This window comes from Protopterus annectens, chromosome 4.part1 (assembly GCF_019279795.1).
Source record: "Protopterus annectens isolate FY-2018-M chromosome 4.part1, PAN1.0, whole genome shotgun sequence".
Classification (NCBI taxonomy): domain Eukaryota; kingdom Metazoa; phylum Chordata; order Ceratodontiformes; family Protopteridae; genus Protopterus; species Protopterus annectens.
This window is the reverse complement of record NC_056734.1, coordinates 375,199,485-375,221,389: the sequence shown is the minus strand read 5'-3', so window position 1 is coordinate 375,221,389 and position 21,905 is coordinate 375,199,485. Positions and strand designations below refer to the sequence as shown.

Below are 21,905 nucleotides of genomic sequence, written 5' to 3'. Positions count from 1 at the left end.
GGCAAGAGTACGTTTGGTGGAGCAGTTGAGATGGTATTTTTGTCAGTAGAGGGTACCTAGCTTGTAGCTTGTTTTTTTGATATTGTTATGGATGTGAAGGTCAAATGCCAGGTTTTCGTCATTATGCTGTGAATTTAAATGCCTCTTGTGTGTGGGAGAGTTAAAAACAGTGGATTGTACTACCCAGTGTCATTAGTTAATGAAGATCAGAAACTAGGACATCATTTGAAACCACAAATGCTTTTTTCTTTTGCAAGGACTGACATTGATAGATTAAGCATACCAGTCAGTGAGTATGGTAACAGTGGCCTTGTATGTGACAGTGGAACCAGTGTATACTATATCAAACTAACGGTACCAGTGTATATGATATCAAACTAACAGTGCCAGTGTATACGATATCAAACTAACATTGTTCTAGTATTACAGTACATTGGAACTGAAATAAATTGGATTAAAAAATGGGGCCGACTGAAGACAGAAATGGCATTTACAAAACCAGCACTGCTTCACAAGAGACTAGCAAACTAAGGAATATTTTGTACATTTGGGGTTGACGTTGTTGAGCTAGGTAGGGATTTGTTGGTGCATTGTCCTGTTGATCAGCAGCTGTCTCACTGAATCCCATGCAGTCAGGGCTGTCTAATTAAATGGAACTTTGTTATCACTTTTTTATGTGGGAGGCAGACTCCACTTATCCTACTCTCTTCATGTAGTGGAAGATACTCTTAAGTCCCAATTCTAGCAAGCTCTCGGGACACCAAACCTCAGAATAAATTAGAAGTCTGCATCCAATGTCAAACTAGTTGGGGAGGTCCCCTTTCATATTTTTGTAGTTTGGAGATGCAAGAGCATAGGGGATACATTTGCATTACTTACAGTTCCCATCCATATAGCTACAGGATGTGCATTACACTTGTCCCCTATGTAAATGGGAGTTGAGGACAAAAGGACTTCACCCTTCTGATGACAGACAGGTAGTTGTCATTCAAACCATTAGTACATACCCTTTTGTGAAATTATTCGTCAGTTGTGCATTTTTTCAAACACAGGTTGCCAGCCTAACAGGTAGGTGTTTTATCTGTGTTGTAGGAGGACAGTCATGGAAACATTCTTTGAAAGAAGAGAGTGTAATTCACAGAAAGTGTTATCAGCCACCCTTCTGGGCATGTCTGTGTTTTGTGGGGAAACTTTAAGTGGGTAGGGATCACAGTGGAAAGCATTCTAGTGCTATAGTTCTTTTCCAGTACTTTTTGGATGGGGTACTAGCTGCAGCTAGTGCGGAGGAGAAAGGGCGTGATGTCTGTGTTAACATTTATTGGATAACCGGGTGCATACATTTCCATGTGTGAAAAGAGCAAATACCGAACAATAGTAATGGCTAATTGTATTATTATAGTTGTGTTTATATGTAAAATAAGTTATTTTCTCTTTTAAACACTGCCCCGAGAAGACATATTCACATGAAACAGGGTGAAAGGCATACACTGCATTCAGTAATGATGTTTAGTAGGGAATGGTTCTTAAGCTTTAATATTATAAAGTTACATGGAAACTGGCAGTCTGTGAAGATTGAGTGCTCCAGGGTGAATCAGATTGTTTCTCCTTCAGCTTTTTTATTGCAAGGATGGGTAGAATTGCTTGGCATTCATGACATGGAACTTTATGCAAGTTACCAGTGTTACTGTTTGCTCAGGGGAATCATTTGATGTACTGGTGGGAAAATGTATGTTCTAATTAACTATCTATATTGAAAACCTGTTATTTTCTTTTAGTCATCTTCATTCAGCAGCATCACTGACTCCACAATGTCACTCAATATCATCACTGTTACGTTAAACATGGGTGAGTACAGCAAAATCTTGTTTCTCAGATTTCTGTTGTGTTTTGTATTTGCCTGTTTCCTACATTTATACCCTTCTCTGTCAGTGTGAGATCATGTAGCAGCTCATTGAGCCAGGTCACCCTAAATAGGGATTCTGTGACCTGGCGAACGATGATGCCTTTACCTCAGGAGTGTTCGTTGTTACCCAGGTTGTGATTTAGTACTTCTAGTATAATAACTAGCTGTATTGGAGTGCCTCTCACCGTCTTAGAAAGTATTGGTTTCAGTACTGCATTAACTATTCCCATAGGCTGTCAGAATTGCACTTTATAGCAGAAAGCAGCAGCTGGGCTTCATATTGATCTGCCATGTGCTAGCTGTTGAGACTGTACTGTTCTACACTGACTGCATACTGAGTGGCCATACCCCATTGGGCCAGTATATTGATCTTTAAAACTTTACTTATTGTGGAGTATTGTTAGCAGTAGGTCCTTCTGTGGATTTGCCATATGTCTTTTTTTCTAGTTGGACAAGAACTTTGTAGTTATTCTCAAATGTTGGGTAACATACCTGTCACTAATCATTTGCTGTATATTCACCATTATGTGTTTCCTGTCCGAGGTTGTGACTGAAAAGGATCTTTGGACCACCCACCTACCTGGTTAACAGTTAATTAAGTAAATAAATTAAATGTCTGGTGTTTTCCATTTATTATATTCCCTAAGAGTTTATGGTCTTAAGTAATTCAGAGAAACCTTGTTCAGTTTTTAAGAGCGATTTAAATTTTTCACTGACTAATCTTTTCTTACTTGTAATGTTTTTCGTTACACGTTTGTATACATGCTTTGCGTTTAATAGTGTTTATTGTGCTGTGACATACATCATATTGAGTACTTCTGCCAGTGGCCATAAGACAATCAGAAAAATAAATGGGTTTTAACTGGATAAAAGGAACCACTGAGATAGTCATGTACAGGCAGAAGAGGGGCTCAGGCACCCTTTCTGTTCGGTGTTTAGAAAAGAAGTAATGGTGATGATACCAGCTTGTAACGAATAATGAGAGTGAATAGTATATGAGACTCGCTGATGAAGATTACAAAAGCAGATTTGTTATACATTGTGACTGTTAGGGTAGGTAGGTGTAAAAGGCTTGATGAGGTTCATCCATAGATACTAAAAACAGTTGATCGAATCACCAGTGAGACCCATTTGACTGTATTATGAAGTCCATCTTATTGCCATTGGACTGAAGACCCGTGCATGAGAATGGCTTAAGATTTGATTTTGGAACTTTTGACTTGTTTCATTGTACGTGATGAGGTTAAAACTACCAACATAAAAAAATTCAACAAAACACACATTAAAGGTCATCCTGCTAAACTCTAGGAGGCTAAACATGAAACTGCACTCATTGCAAGCATTCTTAACATTGGAAAATGCTGACATCTGCGCAGTCGCAGAAACGTGGTTCAAAGTGCGGTAAGCACCCCAACCTTACCTGGTTACTCATAATTTCATAAATTTAGACCCCAGACTGTAGGGTAGTAAAGCCAAAGTAGGTGGAGTTTCAATGTATATTAAAGACATGCGCACCACCAGGCTGGTCAAACAGTATGATGCACAGGAGACACTCCAAGTGCATTTAGCCATTGACAAAACCCCTATACAAATCATAGTTAGCTACTGGCCCCCAAATCTGACTCAAGATGCCCAATCTGCCTATCTGGACCTCTTTTAATCTATCAAGATTCAACCCTTTATCCTGATCCTGGATGACTTTAACTACCCAAACATAGACTGGAAGAAGTACTCATGCCAGAACACAAATGCCCAGAGATTCCACAATTTTGTCAATGCAGATGCTTTAGAACAGCTAGTTGATACCCCCACAAGAGGTGATAATATATTGGGCTTGGTATTACTAACATGAGTAACAACTGCAGCATTCCTGCAGTAACATCCTCCCTGGTAAGATCCAACCATAAAGCGGTCACTTTCAAGTCACCATCTCCCCCGACCTCCCCCCCTCTCTAGCTAGGTTCAAACAAAAAAACTTCTCCAAAGCTAATTACAGCCTCCTGATGGATGGTATTAACAGCTTCACTGCCCCCTCCCTCTCTCTAGGAACTGGCACCAGTATCCAAAACTATACCAAAGCACTATACAAACATTTATATAGATGCATGGAATCAGGAATACCTGACAGGACTAAATCATCCTCCACAAGGAAGAGTAAACCTGTCTGGTGGACATCTGCAATAAAGAAGGGACAGGTGCCTAATTGGAAGCAATCTCTTCTTAGCCTGAACAAGCAAATAAGATCACTAGTGAAATCCTCCAAAGCAAAATTTGAGTCCAAATTGGCCACATCTACTAGAAACAATCATAAGGTGGTCTTTACATATGTCCACAGTTTCAAAGGAAGCACCCACATCTGTTGAGAACTGGTGGTCAAGGACACCACATATACAAATGCCGTAGAGATAGCAAACTTGCTGGCTGACAGATTCAACGAAAATCTCACCTCTCTGACCCCCCCCCCCTATTAGTAAGTCAGGACATTCCCAGTACCTGTCCCCATCCCCTTATATCTAGGGACCAGGTCATCACTGCTGTCTCAAAGGCAAAACATGCAGCCTCCCTGGGACCCGATAACATCCCAGGCTGCATCTTACATTAACTCAGGCAGGAACTTGCAGCACCATTAGGCAACCTATTCAACCAAAGCCTGAGTACCAGCTTTGTCCCAGCTGAGTGGAGGACAGCCACTGTCATTCCTGTACACAAAGGTGGAGCATCCACTGATCTGGGAAATTAAAGACCCATCAGCCTAACTAGCCTGATCTGCAAGGTCATGGAACAGATTATCATGGACCTCGTTAACAAGGACATTGGCAACCTCCAAACAATTGATCCCACACAGTTTAGCTTCGTCAAGGGGAGGTCATGTCTGTTAAATTTGGTTGACTTTTTTGAGACAGTCAGCAAAGCCATGGATGAGGGGAAGATGGTGCACACCACCTACCTTGAGCTGGCCAAAGCCTTCAACACTCTTCCCCACTCGGGCATAATGGATAAACTCTCTCAACTAGGCATCAATCCATATGTTACCAGATGAGTAGCTAAATGGCTTACTGATAAAACCCACGTAGTCAAAATAGGGGAAGCAACTTAAGCAGCAGACCCGTATCGAGCGGAGTACCCCAGGATTCGGACTTGGGGCCTCTTATTTGGGATGTACTTTTCTGAGGTGCATGCCAAAACCAGTGGGCTATGACTGACCAAGTTTTCAGATGACTGCAAGCTGGGAGCTGTCATCAGTTCCCTTAGTGACGTGGACAATCCTCCAAGAGGGTCTCACCCAAACAAATGTCTAGTGCCAGAAACATGGCCTCAAGCTGAATAACAAAAAGTGCATCATCATCCCCTTTGGTGAGAGTGGCATCCCCACAAATTATCACATTAATAACATCTTAAGCATGCAATCAGTCGTGAGGGATTTGGGCACCCAGATTAATAGCAACCTGACTTTTGACCACCATGTTGCTTCCATTGTACGGAAAGCTTTCTACATGGCCCACCTCATAAGTAAGGGTATCTCATCCAGAGACAAGAGGTCATAACATCCCTGTATTTATCCCTTATAAGGCCTGTTATTGAATTCAGTGCCCTGTTTCGCATGTACCTCGCAAACCACATGCTGCAGCTGGAGAGACCACAGATGTTCCTCACCAGGAGAATCCAGGGATTCAAAAAGCTACCATACACAGATAGGCTAAAAGCCCTATCCCTCTACTCAGTTTCATACAGACTCCTGAGAGGTGACCGCTGTCTGGCATACAAGGCAATCTCGGATCCTGCCTTGATGGGACTGCTGCATATCCGCAAATCAAGCTCCACTCGAGTAACCCGCACGTGCTGCCTCATCCTGGTCTGTGACATCAGTAGGACTTTTTGAAAAGGCAGATTTGTGCCCCAGAGATTCCCCCATCTGTGGAATAGATTCCCTCTCCACATCAAGCAGAGTACCTCTTTACCCCTTTTTAAGAGCAACCTGGATAACTGGATGGGAAATAGAAAATGCATCCCTGGGATTCCACCTGTGTCCCTGCTGAACAGGGACATCGAGTGCTGATTTGTCTAAACATGGGCTAAATCTCTTGGCTAGGCTTATAAGGGGCTCAGGGCCAGTAGGCTAGTAACTTCCTATGATCTTAAATAAGGTTCATCAACAACTGTTGAGCAAATGCCTTTTACAAAGGGGACCTGGAAGGAAAAGCTCTAAATGAAATATGTAGTTGTATATAGAAGTTTAACATTGCTAATGAAAGGATATATACTTTTGAAAGCTATATGCATGCAGTTAAGAAATGTGTTTAAACAAAGAAACTGTCAGAAGTAGTACTTTGTATGATGCAGTATTCGTACTGTATGTGGAATCTGCACTGTTGATGTGTAATGTTTATACTGCATTCTGTTATAACTGATACATAGTTAACCTAAGTCCCATTTTTCTGTCTGTGAACAAGTAATTTTGTGCTGTGGCCTACAACATCTGTTTTGGATGAAATATTAAAGATGAAGAATAACAGTGCAGGACAAAATAGTTCTGGAATTAGGGAGGCTAATGGAGAAGTCAAACCAGTGCGGATTGTAGGTAAACAGAGTATTATGTTAGGAGGACAATGCCTAGAAGTGTAAGGGAAACGTAGACAGAGAGGTGAGTAAATAAGTGGAAAAATTAGGGTCTATATTACATAGATGAACAGTCAAAATCACGAACGCTCGGATGAGCGAAAAGCAATAAACTAAATGCAGCTGTTGTGGGGGCCCCCCCAAATATATTCCAACTCCGAGATCCCACTACAGTGAGGAAAGGGCAAATTTTCCGATCTTCACTGTACCGCGATCTCACAATATTGATTTCAATTACCTGCATTTCCACTCATATGAGCATTCGTGATTTTGATTTTTCATCGATCTGATAGGAACCCAAAAATTATATAGTCCAAGTTGCTCTTCACCTTGACTGTCTGTTTCATACATGGTAAACAGTTTCAAAGGGGTGGTGCAAGGCCGTGCAGTCTCTTCTTTTGTAAATGAAAAACCTACTGCCTGGACTATTGAGATTTCCTCCAACACAAGTGAGTTATAAAATACAACTTAAAAAATAAATAAATAAATAAAATGATAAAATACCACCAAGAAGTAAGCGAATTTAATGAAACACTTAGCGCCTCGGCTTACATAGCCTTCCAAGAGTAAAAACACTACAGAATACTGTTTGCTTATATACAAGGTATTATACAAAACAATCAGTTAAGCATACAATTCAAATCACATACTTCCAATTACATTCTTTGTTGAGTCCCTGAGGCTCCAAAGTACCATACTTTAAAATCAGCAGGGTTTCTTTTTTTAAGAGTTTGTTTTTTAAAGACGCACATTCACCTATGCCAACTTGCAATTTTTCAAAGAGACAACCCCTAAGAGAATCAGGGTTAGAGTTGTGTGCTATCAAAAAATGACTCCCAAGGGGACTCTCTAATTTTTTTATTTTTTATGTCCCTGATATGTTCCTGCAACCGGACCCTAAAATCCTATAAGTTTCCCCTATGTAAAACGTCTTACAACCACATCTCAGCACATACACTAACCCCTCCGTGTTACAACTGTATTCATGCCTAGCTGTAAACCTGATGCCATTAATATAGGGAAAAGAGCTTACTACATATTGACAGATGGAACAGCCATCACATGGATTTATGCTTAAGCTCTGGCTGACATTAACATCTGGTAAACAAAATTGGTTATGTACCAGAATGTCAGACACATTTCCTAGCTCTTTTATATGCAATACTCACAAAATCAGGTAGTATAGAGTTCAAAATTTTATCCCTTAGGAGCATAGACCACAAGCTGCGTGCTTTTTTAACTATTTCCACAGTTATAACATTATAAGTTGTCAATAAGAAAACTTTCTTCTGCTCTCCATTGTTCACAGCTGCATTGGTAGATTTATTTCCATCAATACAGACATTGTATTTTCCACTAGCACAGACATAATGAGAATCTCCCCGAGAGTTAACAGAATACCTCATGTCCATATTTTTTTTTGTTTAGCTTCCCTGACCAGCTGGACATCATAGCCTCTTCTAATTTTTTTGCTTCAGCTGTCTCTAAATCAAAGCTCATATCAAGGCTACATAGCCTATGAATTCATAAGAATTCATTGTAGGGCAGTACCTTGACCAGATGTTTGGGGTGACAACTATTCCCATATAGAAATACATTTCTATGTTCAAATTTCCTATGGAGACTAGTAGTAAATCCATCTAGGCTTATATCAAAAAATTCACTTGTGGGCCAAGCTGTATACCATCAAAGCTTAAGCCCATAGTATTAGCTTGTAAGTCATTAACAAACCCAAGGGCCTCTGTCTGGCTTCCTTACCATAAAAGTGTTTTTACTCTTGGAAGGCTGTGTAAGCCAAGGCGCTAAGTGTTTCATTAAATTCGCTTACTTCTTGGATTGGTGGTCTTGGTGGTATTTTAACAAGTGAGTTATCAACCTGCATACTGTTATTTCTAGAGATGTGCAACCTGCATACTGTTATTTCTAGAGATGTGCCACTGCTAAAGCATTTGAAAAAGTATTACTTTGTGAAGGATTTATTTAATTATTCCATCGTACAAAACAGTGATCAAACACATTTAGAAATTTGTGAGTAGATTTTTATTTCAGAAGCATCTTTATTACATGACCATGTTTTTTTTGTTTTTTTTTTACCACTGATAAAGTACCTGAAATATTGTACATTTTGTAAACTATAACTTTTGCTCAATTGAAGGCAAGTAACAGCAGTTGTCTTGTGTATCTTGCTTAGTACAGATTGACAACATACATCTAGCCTGCTGACTGGCATTAGTTCATTAAACTATGCACTTAATTTTTTGCGTCCATCGAGTACTAGTATTACAGTTTAGGAACCACACTCATGATTGGAGACCTCTGTGATCTAAAGCCTGACTTCAACTCTGTTGTATTTGTGTATTGTACCATATTGTGTCAATATGGCTGGATTTTCTCAGGCAAAAAGCAAGGAGGTACAATTCACTCCAGTTTATTGTGCAAATAAAAGTAAGCGCTGTCAGTCACACAAATGTGCAACCTTCATCAGACCCTGATGCGCTTACTTTTATTTGCACAATAAACTGGAGTGAATTGTACCTCCTTGCCTTTTGCTTTTGTTTGTTTGGTTTGCGTTGTTTTTATTGGATTTTCTCAGGGTTTGTCCAAAGCCATCTTATCCTTGAAGCCTTATCCTTTTCTGTCCTCCTCCTCCTGCCTCCCCTTCTTTGAAAGGGCAGCATGAATCTGCTTCGGAGCATTAGGAGGAATTTGATTCAGATGACTCGCCAGCTTATTCCTCCCAAATATACACTCTGCAACAACTGGCCTCAGATGCTGAGGATACCATGTTTACGGATTCCCCACGTAGAGATTTCCTTTGGTGAATTAATCACCAGAATGATGAAATTCTAACTAGGTTACGGATGTACAGAAAATGTACTAGGTACTATAGGCAATAGGGTTCCCAAAAACCTATAATTGTTCCCCCTGTCCTGGAAGTTTTCTTGAATGCTTTTGCCTCCACATCTACTAACTTAGACTCTCAGCCACCTGCACCCAATAAACCAGATATGCTCTACAAGGTCCCAGAGGTAATTAAATTCCTATACAAAAATCCTGTAGCAGACCCTCTCTGTTTTCTCTGTCATTACAGACAAACCCATCAAACTCCTTCCTGTGTCCACTGTGCTGCCATCTGATAGGGGCAGTAGGACTATGGACAGGTATGGCAAAAAACTCTATCTCTGCCACTCTGACCATTTCTGGGCTCTAAACTGTCAAGCACAACAAGTGGGTCTTGTCTCTCTTGCAAAATGGTTACAGAATGTCTTGGAAAGTGCACCCCTCTTCAAAGAATTCCTGCCCTCCTGCGAATCAGTCTCATCTCACCCCCCCCTTTGTTTCATGACCGTCTCTCCCAGGGGACTATGAAACCAGTTCCTACCAGGGCCAGGGAAAGGGTATTGACTCAAAACTCTTCCTAGTTCCCAGGGAAGCTGGAACACGGAGGCCCATTCTAGATTTCCCATACCTCACACTTTATTAGAAGTTTGCTTGTCCAGATGCACTCTCTGCAGAGTTTACATCTGTTAATCATTTTTCAGGCTTTTCTAGTCACTGTAGATCTGAAAGACGTATACCCACACATCCCTGTACGCACTGCCTACAGGAAATTCCTCATGTTTTACATTCCTTCATTGCACTTTTGGTTGTCTGCTTTTACCCTTTGGATTGTCTACAGCTCCCAGAGTCATCACAGAGTGCCTAGTTCCAGCTATTGCCTTTTGCAGGACTCAAGACAACCTTTTAATTCTGGCCTTATCCCAGGAAACTCTCGTTACATGTCAGCTACATTGTGTTTCTACTGGAAAGACTGGGATTCACTGTCAGCCTCAGTAAGTCTTCTCTGACACCATCCCAAGATGCAGTCTTCCTAGGTTGCAGAGTAAATCCCCTGTCAATGACAACCTTCCTCCTTCAGAAGTAAGTTCCATCTTTGACCATTTATTTCCAGTACTTGCTCCCCTTATTTATGACCTCAGCAAGAGAGATTCTAAGAGCCCTAGAGTACATGGCAGCCACAATTCCAATGGTGGCTTGTGTCAGATTGCACATGAAGCAGATCTAGTGGTACCTGAAGTCCCTTCGGTCTCAACACTGTCACTCTCTGGACTTCTGTTTTGCCTTTTGAAGAAAGAGCTGCAATGGTGGCTGACCTTCATTTGATCACTGTTGCAGAATTCCAATATTGATGGGATATCCTGCCTGAAATATTCTGTCGTCCAGCCTGCATACCATAGCAAAACATTCCTGATGCACCATAATCAAATGATTAAGACACCTGGTGCCCCCAACTCCCCTATAAAAGAGATTTCCTTTGAGACTATTACTCGGATGAGACCACATTTTGAATGGAAATCCAGACAACTCACTGCTGTCAAAGAAAGATACTATGATTTGCTTGAGGTAGGAACCCCAAAATCTACACCACTAACCCACTGTCTTGGAGACTTTCCTGGATGCCTTTGTATCCACTTCTTCCCCTGATTCCCAACTTCCAGCTTACAAAAAGCCTGGCAGCTTTTATAATGTATCTAAAGAAATGGATGTTTCTCTACAAAACCGCCGTAGCACACGCTTCTGTTTTTTTTCTGTCTCAACTGATAAGCCCACATTTTTACATGCGATTAATGTGTTACCATCAGGTAATGTTAGTAGGGCCATGGACAAGTATGGTTAAAAAGTATGTACCATTGGCACCTCAGCCTTTAGAGCCCCAAATTATCAGACTCTAATGACAAAATACCTTCTGTCCATTTTAGAGGAGTTACATAAGACTATAGCTAACTCTCTTGATTCTGAACATAAGATGCAGGTGCGGTATCCATGCTCAACCAAGCTGCACAAATAGCCAGGCATTCTGTAAAATACAGTTGTGGTACTGTAAAGGTTTTCTCCAGGGCAGCCACTTGCTCTGTCATCCACAGATGCAGGAGTTCCCTTCCTCCAACTCGCACCTTCATACATACTCGTCTAACATGGCCTGGAGTGCATAGTCAGACTCCACAAGAATTCTGGGACAGTGGTTCCCCCCAGAGAGATCAAGGGACATATCAGTATAAAGGAGATGACAGCACTTCTCCAAGGCCTACCGGTGTTCTCACAGATCCCCTGAAGATATTCACAGACAACCTGTAACGTGATACATTAATAAACAGAGGTGCACCAGGTATTACTAGCTGTGCAGACTATTTTTGATAGCATGGGACAAAGCTATAAAAAGAAACCTGTCCTTTTTTTTTTTTTTTAATTTCTCCAAGTCTTTTTGGGTTTCTAATACCATGATGGGAATGGACCCCATTCCTAAGTCAAAGTATGATTAAAGTTCATGAAATTAGTGTTATTTCAATCTTTGATGTTAACCAGAAGTGCTGTTCGCAGCACCCACAGTGTGCCCGGTAATGACTTCTCCTGCAGTTCATATGGAGTTGCATGTATCTGTAACATATATAAATAAAAACTTGTTAAGCACTTTCATTCAACAATTCATCAGACCAAATAATAAAATGAAATCAACCATTTATATCAAACCCCACGTGTCACATGACCACCACACATTAATCCTTTCACCCTTTATTTTCCCAAACTTTTTGTTAAAGGATTTAATATTAGATGGAATGCTGAAAGTGAATTAGATTGGAAGGAATACTGTTGGCAGATTAAACTGAATGCTTGTGCAAATTCAAGTATTAATGATCGAGAGAATTTTAAAGTGGTTTTGAGAAGGAAGGGGTTAATATGTGGTGGTCATGTGACATGGGGGTTGATATGAATGGTTGATTTAATTTTATTACTTGGTCTGATGAAGTTCACTGTTGAATGAAAGCTCTTACCAAGTATTTATTTTTGAATAAAGTGTTTTACATTTGCCATTTCGTTTTTCCTTTTTAATAGTCGTTTTCTTTTGTTTTATAGCCTTTTCATTATTATCTGTAACATATATAAGTACGGTTGTAAATTAATTTTTATAAGACCCGCTGCTCCTGCTACTCCTGGAACTGTCTGGGTATCTTTCTTCCACATTGCCGTTGTTTCTGCCTGCAAATCCTGGTATTTTTATGACTTTGTGACTCTCTGTACGTAAGACACTGTAGTCACTAGGTGTAGCGATTTCAATAATCAATGCTACTTTTGTCTTCTTTTCATGGACTACTATATCTGGTTTTCCTGCATCTGTTTTATGAACTGTTGGCAAAGGATGATCCCATGTGATATAAACTTCATAATTTTCTGTCATGCTTTGTTACTCATGCTTCCAGTGCTTTTCAGCTACGTCAGTGTTATAATGTTTGCACAATCCCCAATGCAACAGTCTTGCCACATTTTTATGCTTTTCAGTATACATTCCTTCTGCCATTGGTATATCACAACCAGCAACAAGATGTGCAACTGTTTCTGATTCTGTTTTACAAAACCTGTGTTTGTCTGTTTCTCCCACATGTTCAGTAAATTTATAAATCAACATCCACGTAGCCCACAATCTTGGGCCCTCAGTATTAACTTTTCATCTTTTGGTTTAAACTCGCCTCTCCTTAACCATTCCTGCATTCAATCCTGATCAACATGAGATTGTTCCAAGAGTTTTTTGTACTTGTAACCATATTTATGCATTTTCCACATTTCTTGCCTTCTCATCTGATCCTTCAACTTATATTCTTACTTTTGTTTTTTAGCACATTCAGTTGCTACCTGATTTTTATCTACTTCCAGTTTGATTTCCTTTCCCGCTTGACGCCGATATGCTTCTGCTAAACTAGCAGGAAAGTCATCTTACACTTATTCTCCTCATGTTTTAATACTTTCACTACATTTGGGTCTTGTGAGGTCAGCAGATGTATGTGCAGTGCTATTTTTGCAGATCTGTACATGTAATCAATTTTAAGGAGGCCCATACCTCCTTCAGAAGGGCAATATATAGTTTTGGTATGCACTGATTTTTATAAATCATTTAATGAGCATGAAGCATCCTTCTTCTTTTCCTGTCCAAACTATCCAACACCTTTTGGGGTCAGTCAGTAACTACAAAACTGTAAGTTAGGACAGGAAGAGCAAATTGGTTTATAGCTTGGACTTTGTTCGTAGATAGCAGTGCTGTTTTTAGTTTTAGTATTAGTTCAAGTCTTCTAAAATATTCCTTACTAAGTTTTGTTCATGTTTTATTTTTGATCATTCACCAGTTCCCAAATATTTATACACTCCCTCTTGCTCGAGTTCTTGTATATCACATTCCTGCCCCAAAGTGATGTTTTCTTGGTGCTGCAGCTTTCCTGCTTTAAAGGCTGCCTTTGCACATTTATCAAGACCCAAATGACATTCGTATATCACTTGAAAACATTTTAACCACTTGCAGTTGTGCTTTCAGTTCCTCATCTGATGAATTATACAGTTTTAAATCATCTACAAAAAAGATGAGAGGTCTTTACACTTTGTTGCTTTCTGGGAGCCAAATTATAGCCCTGACCTAATTTGTTACTTAGACAGTTTAATGGGTTAAAGGCAAGGTAAAAGAGCAGTGGTGACAGAGAATTAGCCTGGAATAACCCCCTTTGAATCCTTATCCTTGGAGTAATAATTTGTCCTTTATCATGGTTTTAACTGCAAAGTGGTTTGCCACTATTTCATGGTCACTGTAATGTAATTGATCAGTGTACAGTGTATCTTATACATTTTTAAGCACTCTTTTGTCCATTAATGTGGGATACTGTCAAGTGCTTTTTTGTTATCTATCCATGCCATCCTTAGATTATTTCCCTTTTTACAGTTCTCCATTATGACTTTATTTAATATCAAATGATCCTTTGATCCATATGACTTTCTTTTATTACCCTTTTGTTCTATTGCCATGATTGAGTTTTATTTTTTACTATCTCTGCACACAGTGGACAGTGTCCTTGCAGACTCCCTCAGCAGATCGAGAGACTACCCTCACAAATGGTTGTTACAAAGAGAGATCTTTCTGGACGTAGTTCACAAGTGGTATACACCCCAGATTATCTTTTTGCGTCCAACCAGAACAGACAACTCAGGCTAATCTGCTCCAGGACCACTTGTCACCAAGCCTTGGAGGACAGATGCCATGTCTTTCAACTTGGAGCGGTGGTTGCTTTACACCCCCCTTCTTCCATTCCCAACACTTCTCCTGAAGATCCAGAGGGACAAGTCCAAAATCTTACTAGTGACTCCCTTTTGGCCCAGGTAGCATTGGTTCTCCTCCATCTGTCCAGGAACAGCCACTCTGTTACCTCACAAAATGGACGTAGTCACAAAATAAGGCTTTTTGATTCATCCCATCCAGCAGGCACTCATTCTGACTCTCTAGATGATAGAGTCTTCAGTTTTCAGAGGATGTGCTTCAGGTACTCCAGGAGGTGAGAAATCCTGCTACTAGAAAACCTTACATAGCCAAATGGAAAAGATTTTCAATATGGTGTCTCAAGAAGAATGAGGACCCCTATCAGGTGGGTATACCTACTATTCTGTCATACGTATGTGAGTTACTCAAAAGTGTTCTGGCCTTTTCCTCCTTCAAGGCCCACTTGTCTGCCAGTTCTGCTTGCTGGCCTTTAAATCCACTGTTGTTTTGTGGAGTTTGAGGTCTAACACATTTTAAAAGGTGTCCTTAACCTAAATCCTCCTAGGAAGGCAATATTGCCTCCCTGGGAGCTGAACTCTGTGGTGGAAAAACTTACTTTTCCACCTTTTGAACCAGCAGTTTCAGCTTCACTAAAATTCTGTACTGGAAAATGGTCCTACTGTTTGCGGTCATAACTGCATGCTTTCTTTGGTTGGGGGCTAGCAACAAGTTACTACCTTTGTGGATCTTTAAAGATACTTTACTTACTGTCATTGGCAGTTTGAGCTGCAAGCCCTAATAGTGATCCCCACCCTTCTTTACTTTCTGTAAGGATAGGGTTTCTTTCAAGGCTAAACCCTCCTTTATGCCCATAGTGTTAAATGAGTTGTCACTGAAACAATTCATCTATTTGCCAATATTTTGTTTTCTCTCTAACCCACAAAACAGAGGTGAAGAGGCTGTTCCACTCCCTTGCTTGTACATAGGCAGTTAAGATTCTGCTTGAACAAACGTATTCAGAAAGACTGACCAACTCTCCATTTCCTTCCAGGAGGTAAGTTGTGAAGTCCTTTTTCCAAGCAGACCGTCTCCAACTTATGTTCCAAGTACATCTCCTTCTGTTACACTTTCCATAATACCCTACCAACTAGAAAGAAGGCTTACTCTACTAGCACAGTCTCTTCTGGTGCCTTCTACAAAAGCATTGATTCTAGATCTATCCATAAGGGTGCCACCTGGACTTCAGTGCACACTTTAAAAGCACTGCAAAGTAGATGCATTTTCCAGATCTAGGACCGTCTTCACTACATAGGTTCATAGGTAGGTACTAGGCTATTGGCCCTAGGGCCTATATAAGCCTAGCCAAATGGTACCCTGGCTTTTGCCACCCAAGAAAATTATTTTCCTGTGCTCCTGTCAAGCAGAGCCAAAGAAGTGATCCCCGGGGTGAATTTCCTATCTTCCATCAAATCATCAAGATTTTTCTTGGAGTGCTAATGAGGAGCTTTTTTTGGTATAAATAGGTAGTTTGTTCCAGAGTATGGGAAGTCTCTGGGACAGGAATCTATCCCTCCAGCATGTTCTGTTTATGATAAGGTTTAGGTCCCTAGAGCGTGTAGCTCTGAGGGATTGGGATTTCTAAGTGGAGCGTGTCCAACAGTTCTGGGTTTGACATAGCTTTGTATGTTAGGCGATATGCGACAGAGTAAAGTTGGAGTTTTTTGAGACGGTCTGCATAGGGCATCTGTTTGAGGCCAGTAATACTCTTTGTGAGGTATTCTGCGGCCTTTCCAGTTGTTGTAGATATCTTGTGAGGTACATACCAAAATGGCCATTGTACTCTATAATGGGTCTAATGAGTGATGAGTAGAGGGGAACAATGACCTCTTTTTTTCCTGGATGAGAAACCTTTTGTGATGAGGTGTGCCAAGTTGAAGGATTTCCTGACTACTGTGGCAATGTGATTATCAAAGGAGAGACTACTGTCCACCTGTGTCCCAAGGTCTCTTATCACACTTTCGGTGTTAGACTACCGCCTATGTGGTAGTTCATGGGTACAGAGTTTTTACCAAAAGGGATGACAATGCACTTTTTGGCACTGAGCTTGAGGCCATGGCTTTGACACCAGGAATCTGTATCAGTGAGACCCTTTTGTAGGATGTCCACATCATTAGTAGTTTTGATTATGGCTCCTAGTTTGCAGTCATCTGCGAACTTTGTTAATCAAAAACCTTATGTGTTAGCCTGTACTTCAGAGAAGTAGATACCAAACAGGAGAAGACCCAGAACTGAACCCTGTGCTACTCCACTTGTCACTGGACTGAAGTTGGATTTAGAGTCTGCTACTTTCACAGTGTGGGTTTTGTCAGTGAGCCAGTTGGCAACCCATCTAGTGACATAGGGATTTACACCTAGTTTAGTGAGTTTATAATTCCAGAGTGGGGGATGGTGTTGAAAGCCTTGGCGAGATCTAGATGGGCTGTATGAACCACCTTACCTTCATCTACGGCTTTGGTGGCTGCTTCAAAGAAGTCTGTCAGGTTTAGGAGACATGATCTGCCTTTTACTTACCCGAACTGGGTAGGGACCAGAGTTTAGAGATTACCAATGTCATTGTTTACAAGTTCCATGATGATACGTTCCATAGCCTTGCAGACCAGGCTCGTCAGGCTAATGGGGCGGTAGTTCCCAGGGTCCGTGGTGGCTCCCCCTTTCTGGAGTGGGATAACCGTTGCTGTACACCATTCGGTGGGCACAAAGCCTGAGGTGAGGCTATGATTGAACATGGTACTTGGGTGGGGTGCCAGTTCGTGTAGAATGCAGCCTGGGATGTTGTCAGGTCCCATGGATGCTGTGTTCTTGGCTTTGGAGAGTGTTTTTTTTTACCTGTGCAGCCGTGATTACAGGAACATTGCATTCTTCCGGTATAGAGATGGGCCCTTTAGGGGGTGAGAGAGGGGGTGAAGTTAGCACTGAACCTATCTGCCAGGATGTTGGCAATATCAGTTGGTTTTGTATATTTAGTGCCATTGTGCTGTAACTCGGAACAGATCTGAGTGTTGCCATTGAGATTCGTGACATAGCTATAGAATGCTTTGTGTTTGTCTTTAGAATCAGTGGCAATTTTGTTTTCGTAACTAGCTTTGGAGGATTTTATGAGGGATCTCCGCTTCTTACTGAGGTTGACCACGGAGTTCCTCCAGTCATGGGATTTTACTCTTTTTTTGTAACAGTTTCTTTCTTCTGTTGTAGTGTTTGCTTATGGCAGGGAACCACCAGATTGGCTTCCTTTTTTTGGAGGATAGCTTCTTGGTTCTGTTAGGGATTGTACGATCCACGTACTCGTGTAAGTGCTTATAAAGTGCATTTGTATGGGTTTCAGCAGCCGTACCGCTATTGTCCATCAGCATGGGTGTCGTGAAGTTTGCCACTTCTGTCTTAAGAAGCGTGAAGTTGGCTTTGGAGAATTTTTTTATGGTGGTTTCCCTAATGGGGGGTGAGGGTGGGATGTGGATGTCTAGGGTGATTAGCACAAGAGTTGGTACATGAGTAGTTTTCCCAGTTAATGGTGGGGTAGTTGAAGTCTTCCATTATTAGGGAGTTAGGTTGTACCCTAATATTTTCCAGTGTATCAAGAAATGAGGAGTGGGAATCCTGGGGCATGGTGTGGGGTCTGTCGCAAGCTACAATTTGGATTGCGGTCTTGCCCAGAGTTAGTTGCACTTGGATAATTTTGGATGCATTATGCTGAACGACTAGCCTGGAGGTGTGGATATCCTTAATGAATATGGACACGTCTCCGCCTTTAGTGTTTCGGTCCAGGTTAGGTGGCTGAAAGGTGAGGTATGAATTATAGCCTGGTAATGCAGAGATGCTCTCTGGAGCCCTGAACCAGGTCTCTGTCACTGCACAGATGTCGATGCTCTCCATTTTAAGGAGTGTCTCGAGTGAGTGCATTTTGAGGTTTAGACTTCTAGCATTAAGTAGCATTACCCTCAGATTTTGCTTGCTTGTACCTGTTACGGTGGTGAATTTGTCATTTTAACTTTGCCTAAAAAAAGGCACTATAGGCATGGCAAGAGCCTTAGCCAGTATCCGGAATCCCAAGGGTGACAGGTGCAGGCCATCTCTGGCAAAGCATCGTGGTTTGTTGATCATGTTATCCCAGGCAGACAGATACAGGATCCCCTTAGAATGACACCGGAAGCTTAGCCAATTGTTGAAGTCCATCTTTTTGTCCTTGTACTGTGGTGGTATTCGGGGTGATGGCAGGATGCTACTCAGGACTAGGGTCATACCTGCCTGAGCTACAAGATCGGACAGCTCCTCCATGTCTCTTTTCATGTAGTCCAGGGAGGTTTGTCTCAGGTCATTCACACCAACATGGACAATGACAGAGTCATATTTGTACTTGTTGTGGAGTGACCTGAGTGTGTGCGTTGTGTGGTGGATCCTGGCACCTGACAGGCAGCTGACAGTAACTTTCTCCTTGTTTAGCCTTGTGAGTGGAACATCAGTGTGCCTGACTATAGAGTCACCTATGACTAGAGTGTTGGGTACGTTGTTATGCCTTATGGGGTGTGGTTGAGCGGCACACTGAATTTGTGGGCTATGTGTCATTTGGGTTGTGTTGGGGGGTGGAGGTTGCTTGCATTTCTGCTTTTGAGGTCCCTGTTGCTTGGATAGATTTGTATTGAGAGCCTCCGCAAATGTAGGTGTATGTCTGTGTTTTGGTGGTGTAGGTTTTGAGGGACTATGTGATGAGTGTGGTGTAAGTGTTTACCTTATACTCTTGACTGTCTAGTCCAGTCTTGGGTGAAGAGAGCTTTGCTTCCAGTTTGGCTATATAAGTGCATCTCTCACAGGTTGTAGTGTTGGGTGGTAGGAGGAGAGGGTTGTCTGTGTACATGAGGCAATTGCTGCATTGCCCCAAGATTCCCAGATTCATCGAGTAGACAGGAGAAAACACCGGGAGCTGATCCTTAGACATGCCTGGATAGGTGCTTATTTATTAAGTACTAAAAACTGATTTCCTCTAGACAAGTGATGAAAGTTGAGTGCTGTAGTAATTTGTAGCTTATTTAGTGCTTACAATGAGTTCTGAATAAGTGCTGAGCTCAAAGAAACAGATTTGAGTGCTGAAACTAAAAAAAACTGGCTGGTTCTAAGAAACAAAATTAAGCTAGAAGGCTTCCCTCCAACATAGAAAGGCTTGGGGGCTCAGAAGTTTACAAACAGTCCTGGATACAGCAAATCTGTATCTGGACTAGAGGACTTACAGAAAAGGCAGGAAACAAGCTTAGAAAAAATTTACAAAAAAAAAAAAAAATTAAAGGGGAAAGGAGGAGCAGAAACTAAGTGGGCTGGCCTTCTCAAATGTTCTCCCTGGATTAGGAAGAATGAGGTAATGACACTAGACTGGGAGGAGTGTCCCAGATCAAATTTACAGTAGGGGTGGGCAGCTGCAAAGCCACCAAGTATACCCAACCAGATGTCCTGTTAGAACCGTTAGACTCTTATCCCCAATCCTACCACCTGCAATTAACTGTTGGCTTTGGGAATCATCCACAGGTAGTGAAATACTGATCTAAGGAAGGACATAGTGCAGTTGTGCAAGAACTTAACATAACACTAGAAGTCCTACTGATCACTGTATACTCAGGATTTCTTCAGGGTGCTTCTGGGGCAAGATAGTCCTGAAGATCTTATGCCCATGTGTCTCCTTATGTACCCTGTATACCTGCAGGCTGCAGTAATATGCCAGTGTGTCGAGAAGGATTTTGGCTTTGGTATGCTGGGCGGATATCATGTTATCCTTGGCAGGATAACCCACAAGTATTGGAGAAATGCAACACTGATTAGTGAGACATCTACTATCTGTCCACTGCGGCTATGGAGGGAGAGCCATGACTGATCATATTTGAGGGACCTAGGAGGTTTCCCCAGACCTTGGTTAGAGAGGAGGTGCCTGGTAACCTGATTGAGTCAAGGCAAAGTTCTGAGCCTCCGAGGTTTGTTAAAGCCAATGCCCCCTTAAGAAAAAGACAGAAGACTAATCACATTTGTCCTACTCCGAAAGATCCTCAGGAGGAGTGTCAAGATTTTACTCAGGGCTTGTTTAATGTCCTGATGGCTTTGAGACCACCACAGGAGGTTTCAGTTCCTCCTCCTCCCTGGTCCTCTATTCTTAAAAAAGATCTAGAGAACCCAATTCCTGTGCTGAGGATTCCTCGGCCTACTCCTCTCAATTGCCATCACATTTGGACTGTGGTTTGAGGAGGAGTCGTCCCGAAGTCCTGATGCCCCTTTGGAAAAAATTGTCCTTCAGGGATACACATGATGGAACATTTTATGTGGGACTGCTCCCAAGTTTCTGACATCCAGAAAAGATGATACAAGTTACTGCAGATGGACTTCCCTAAGCCTCCTGCTGTTTCTCTTGTGTTGGCTGCTGTATTAAATACCTTTTCAGCTGCTGCTTTGGCTTTTGATTCCCAGCCTCCTGCCGCTAAGAAGCCTGAACGTTTTTATAAGGTCCTTGAGGCTTGTACGTTTCTACGAGTGTCCTCTTGACCCTTGCTGTGATTTCTGTCTCTGCTGATAAGCCTTCTTGGATTTTGCCTTTCTCTAAGCTTCTTCCCTCAGACAAGGATAGTCAAGTAGTTGAGCTGTGGAAAGGCTGGGGAGGAAGGTCTACACTTCTGCCACTGTGGCATTTCACATGACCAGGTATATTTTATCCCTTTTGTTTCAGCTGGATGGGGTTTTGTCTGACTTGTCTGATTCTAAGGCTGTGTCCACTGCTCTTTCTTTAATGGGGTCCACATATCATTAAGTGGAGTTATGGTGCTGCTGCTGTTGCCTGCCCTAGAGCTGCTGCTTCAGACTGTCATGAGATGATATTCCTGGCTTTGTCTTCACATTTTGCCTGCTAACATTAAGGCTAAGCTTCTTGATGCTCCCCTAGATAATCAAAGTCGTAAGACCTTATAGAACCAAGGCAATGTCACGAAGGACCTTAAATAGATTTTTGTCTCTCCCATTCCCAAGTTTCAGAGGAATTATCCTACTTAAACTGCATTTGTTTGTAGGCAGCTTTGTTAGCCTTCCAAAGGTAAGAAAATCAATGGGCAGGTTTTTTCTGATAAACCAACTTAGGCACCTAGACCTCAAAAACCTTTCTTTCAGGACAAATTTGCCTCCATCTGACATTCTGCCTTTCCTTCCCCTTAGGTTCCCTTGTCTTTCAGACTCTGTCTGTCTCTCTGTTTGGCAACGTATCACTTCAAACTTTTGGGTCCTTTTAATCATCCA

General features: G+C 41.6%; 1 protein-coding gene across 3 annotated transcripts in view; it reads left to right on the top strand.

Annotated features, from left to right (window-relative positions):
- DVL3 (dishevelled segment polarity protein 3) overlaps nucleotides 1-21,905 on the top strand; it is a 1,476,692-nt gene that overhangs the window by 1,209,269 nt on the left and 245,518 nt on the right. For all 3 annotated transcript variants that reach the window (XM_044070196.1, XM_044070195.1, XM_044070197.1), the window contains one exon: nucleotides 1,776-1,845. In XM_044070196.1, coding sequence (XP_043926131.1) covers nucleotides 1,776-1,845 — 70 coding nt within the window. The remainder of the gene's footprint in view (nucleotides 1-1,775; nucleotides 1,846-21,905) is intronic.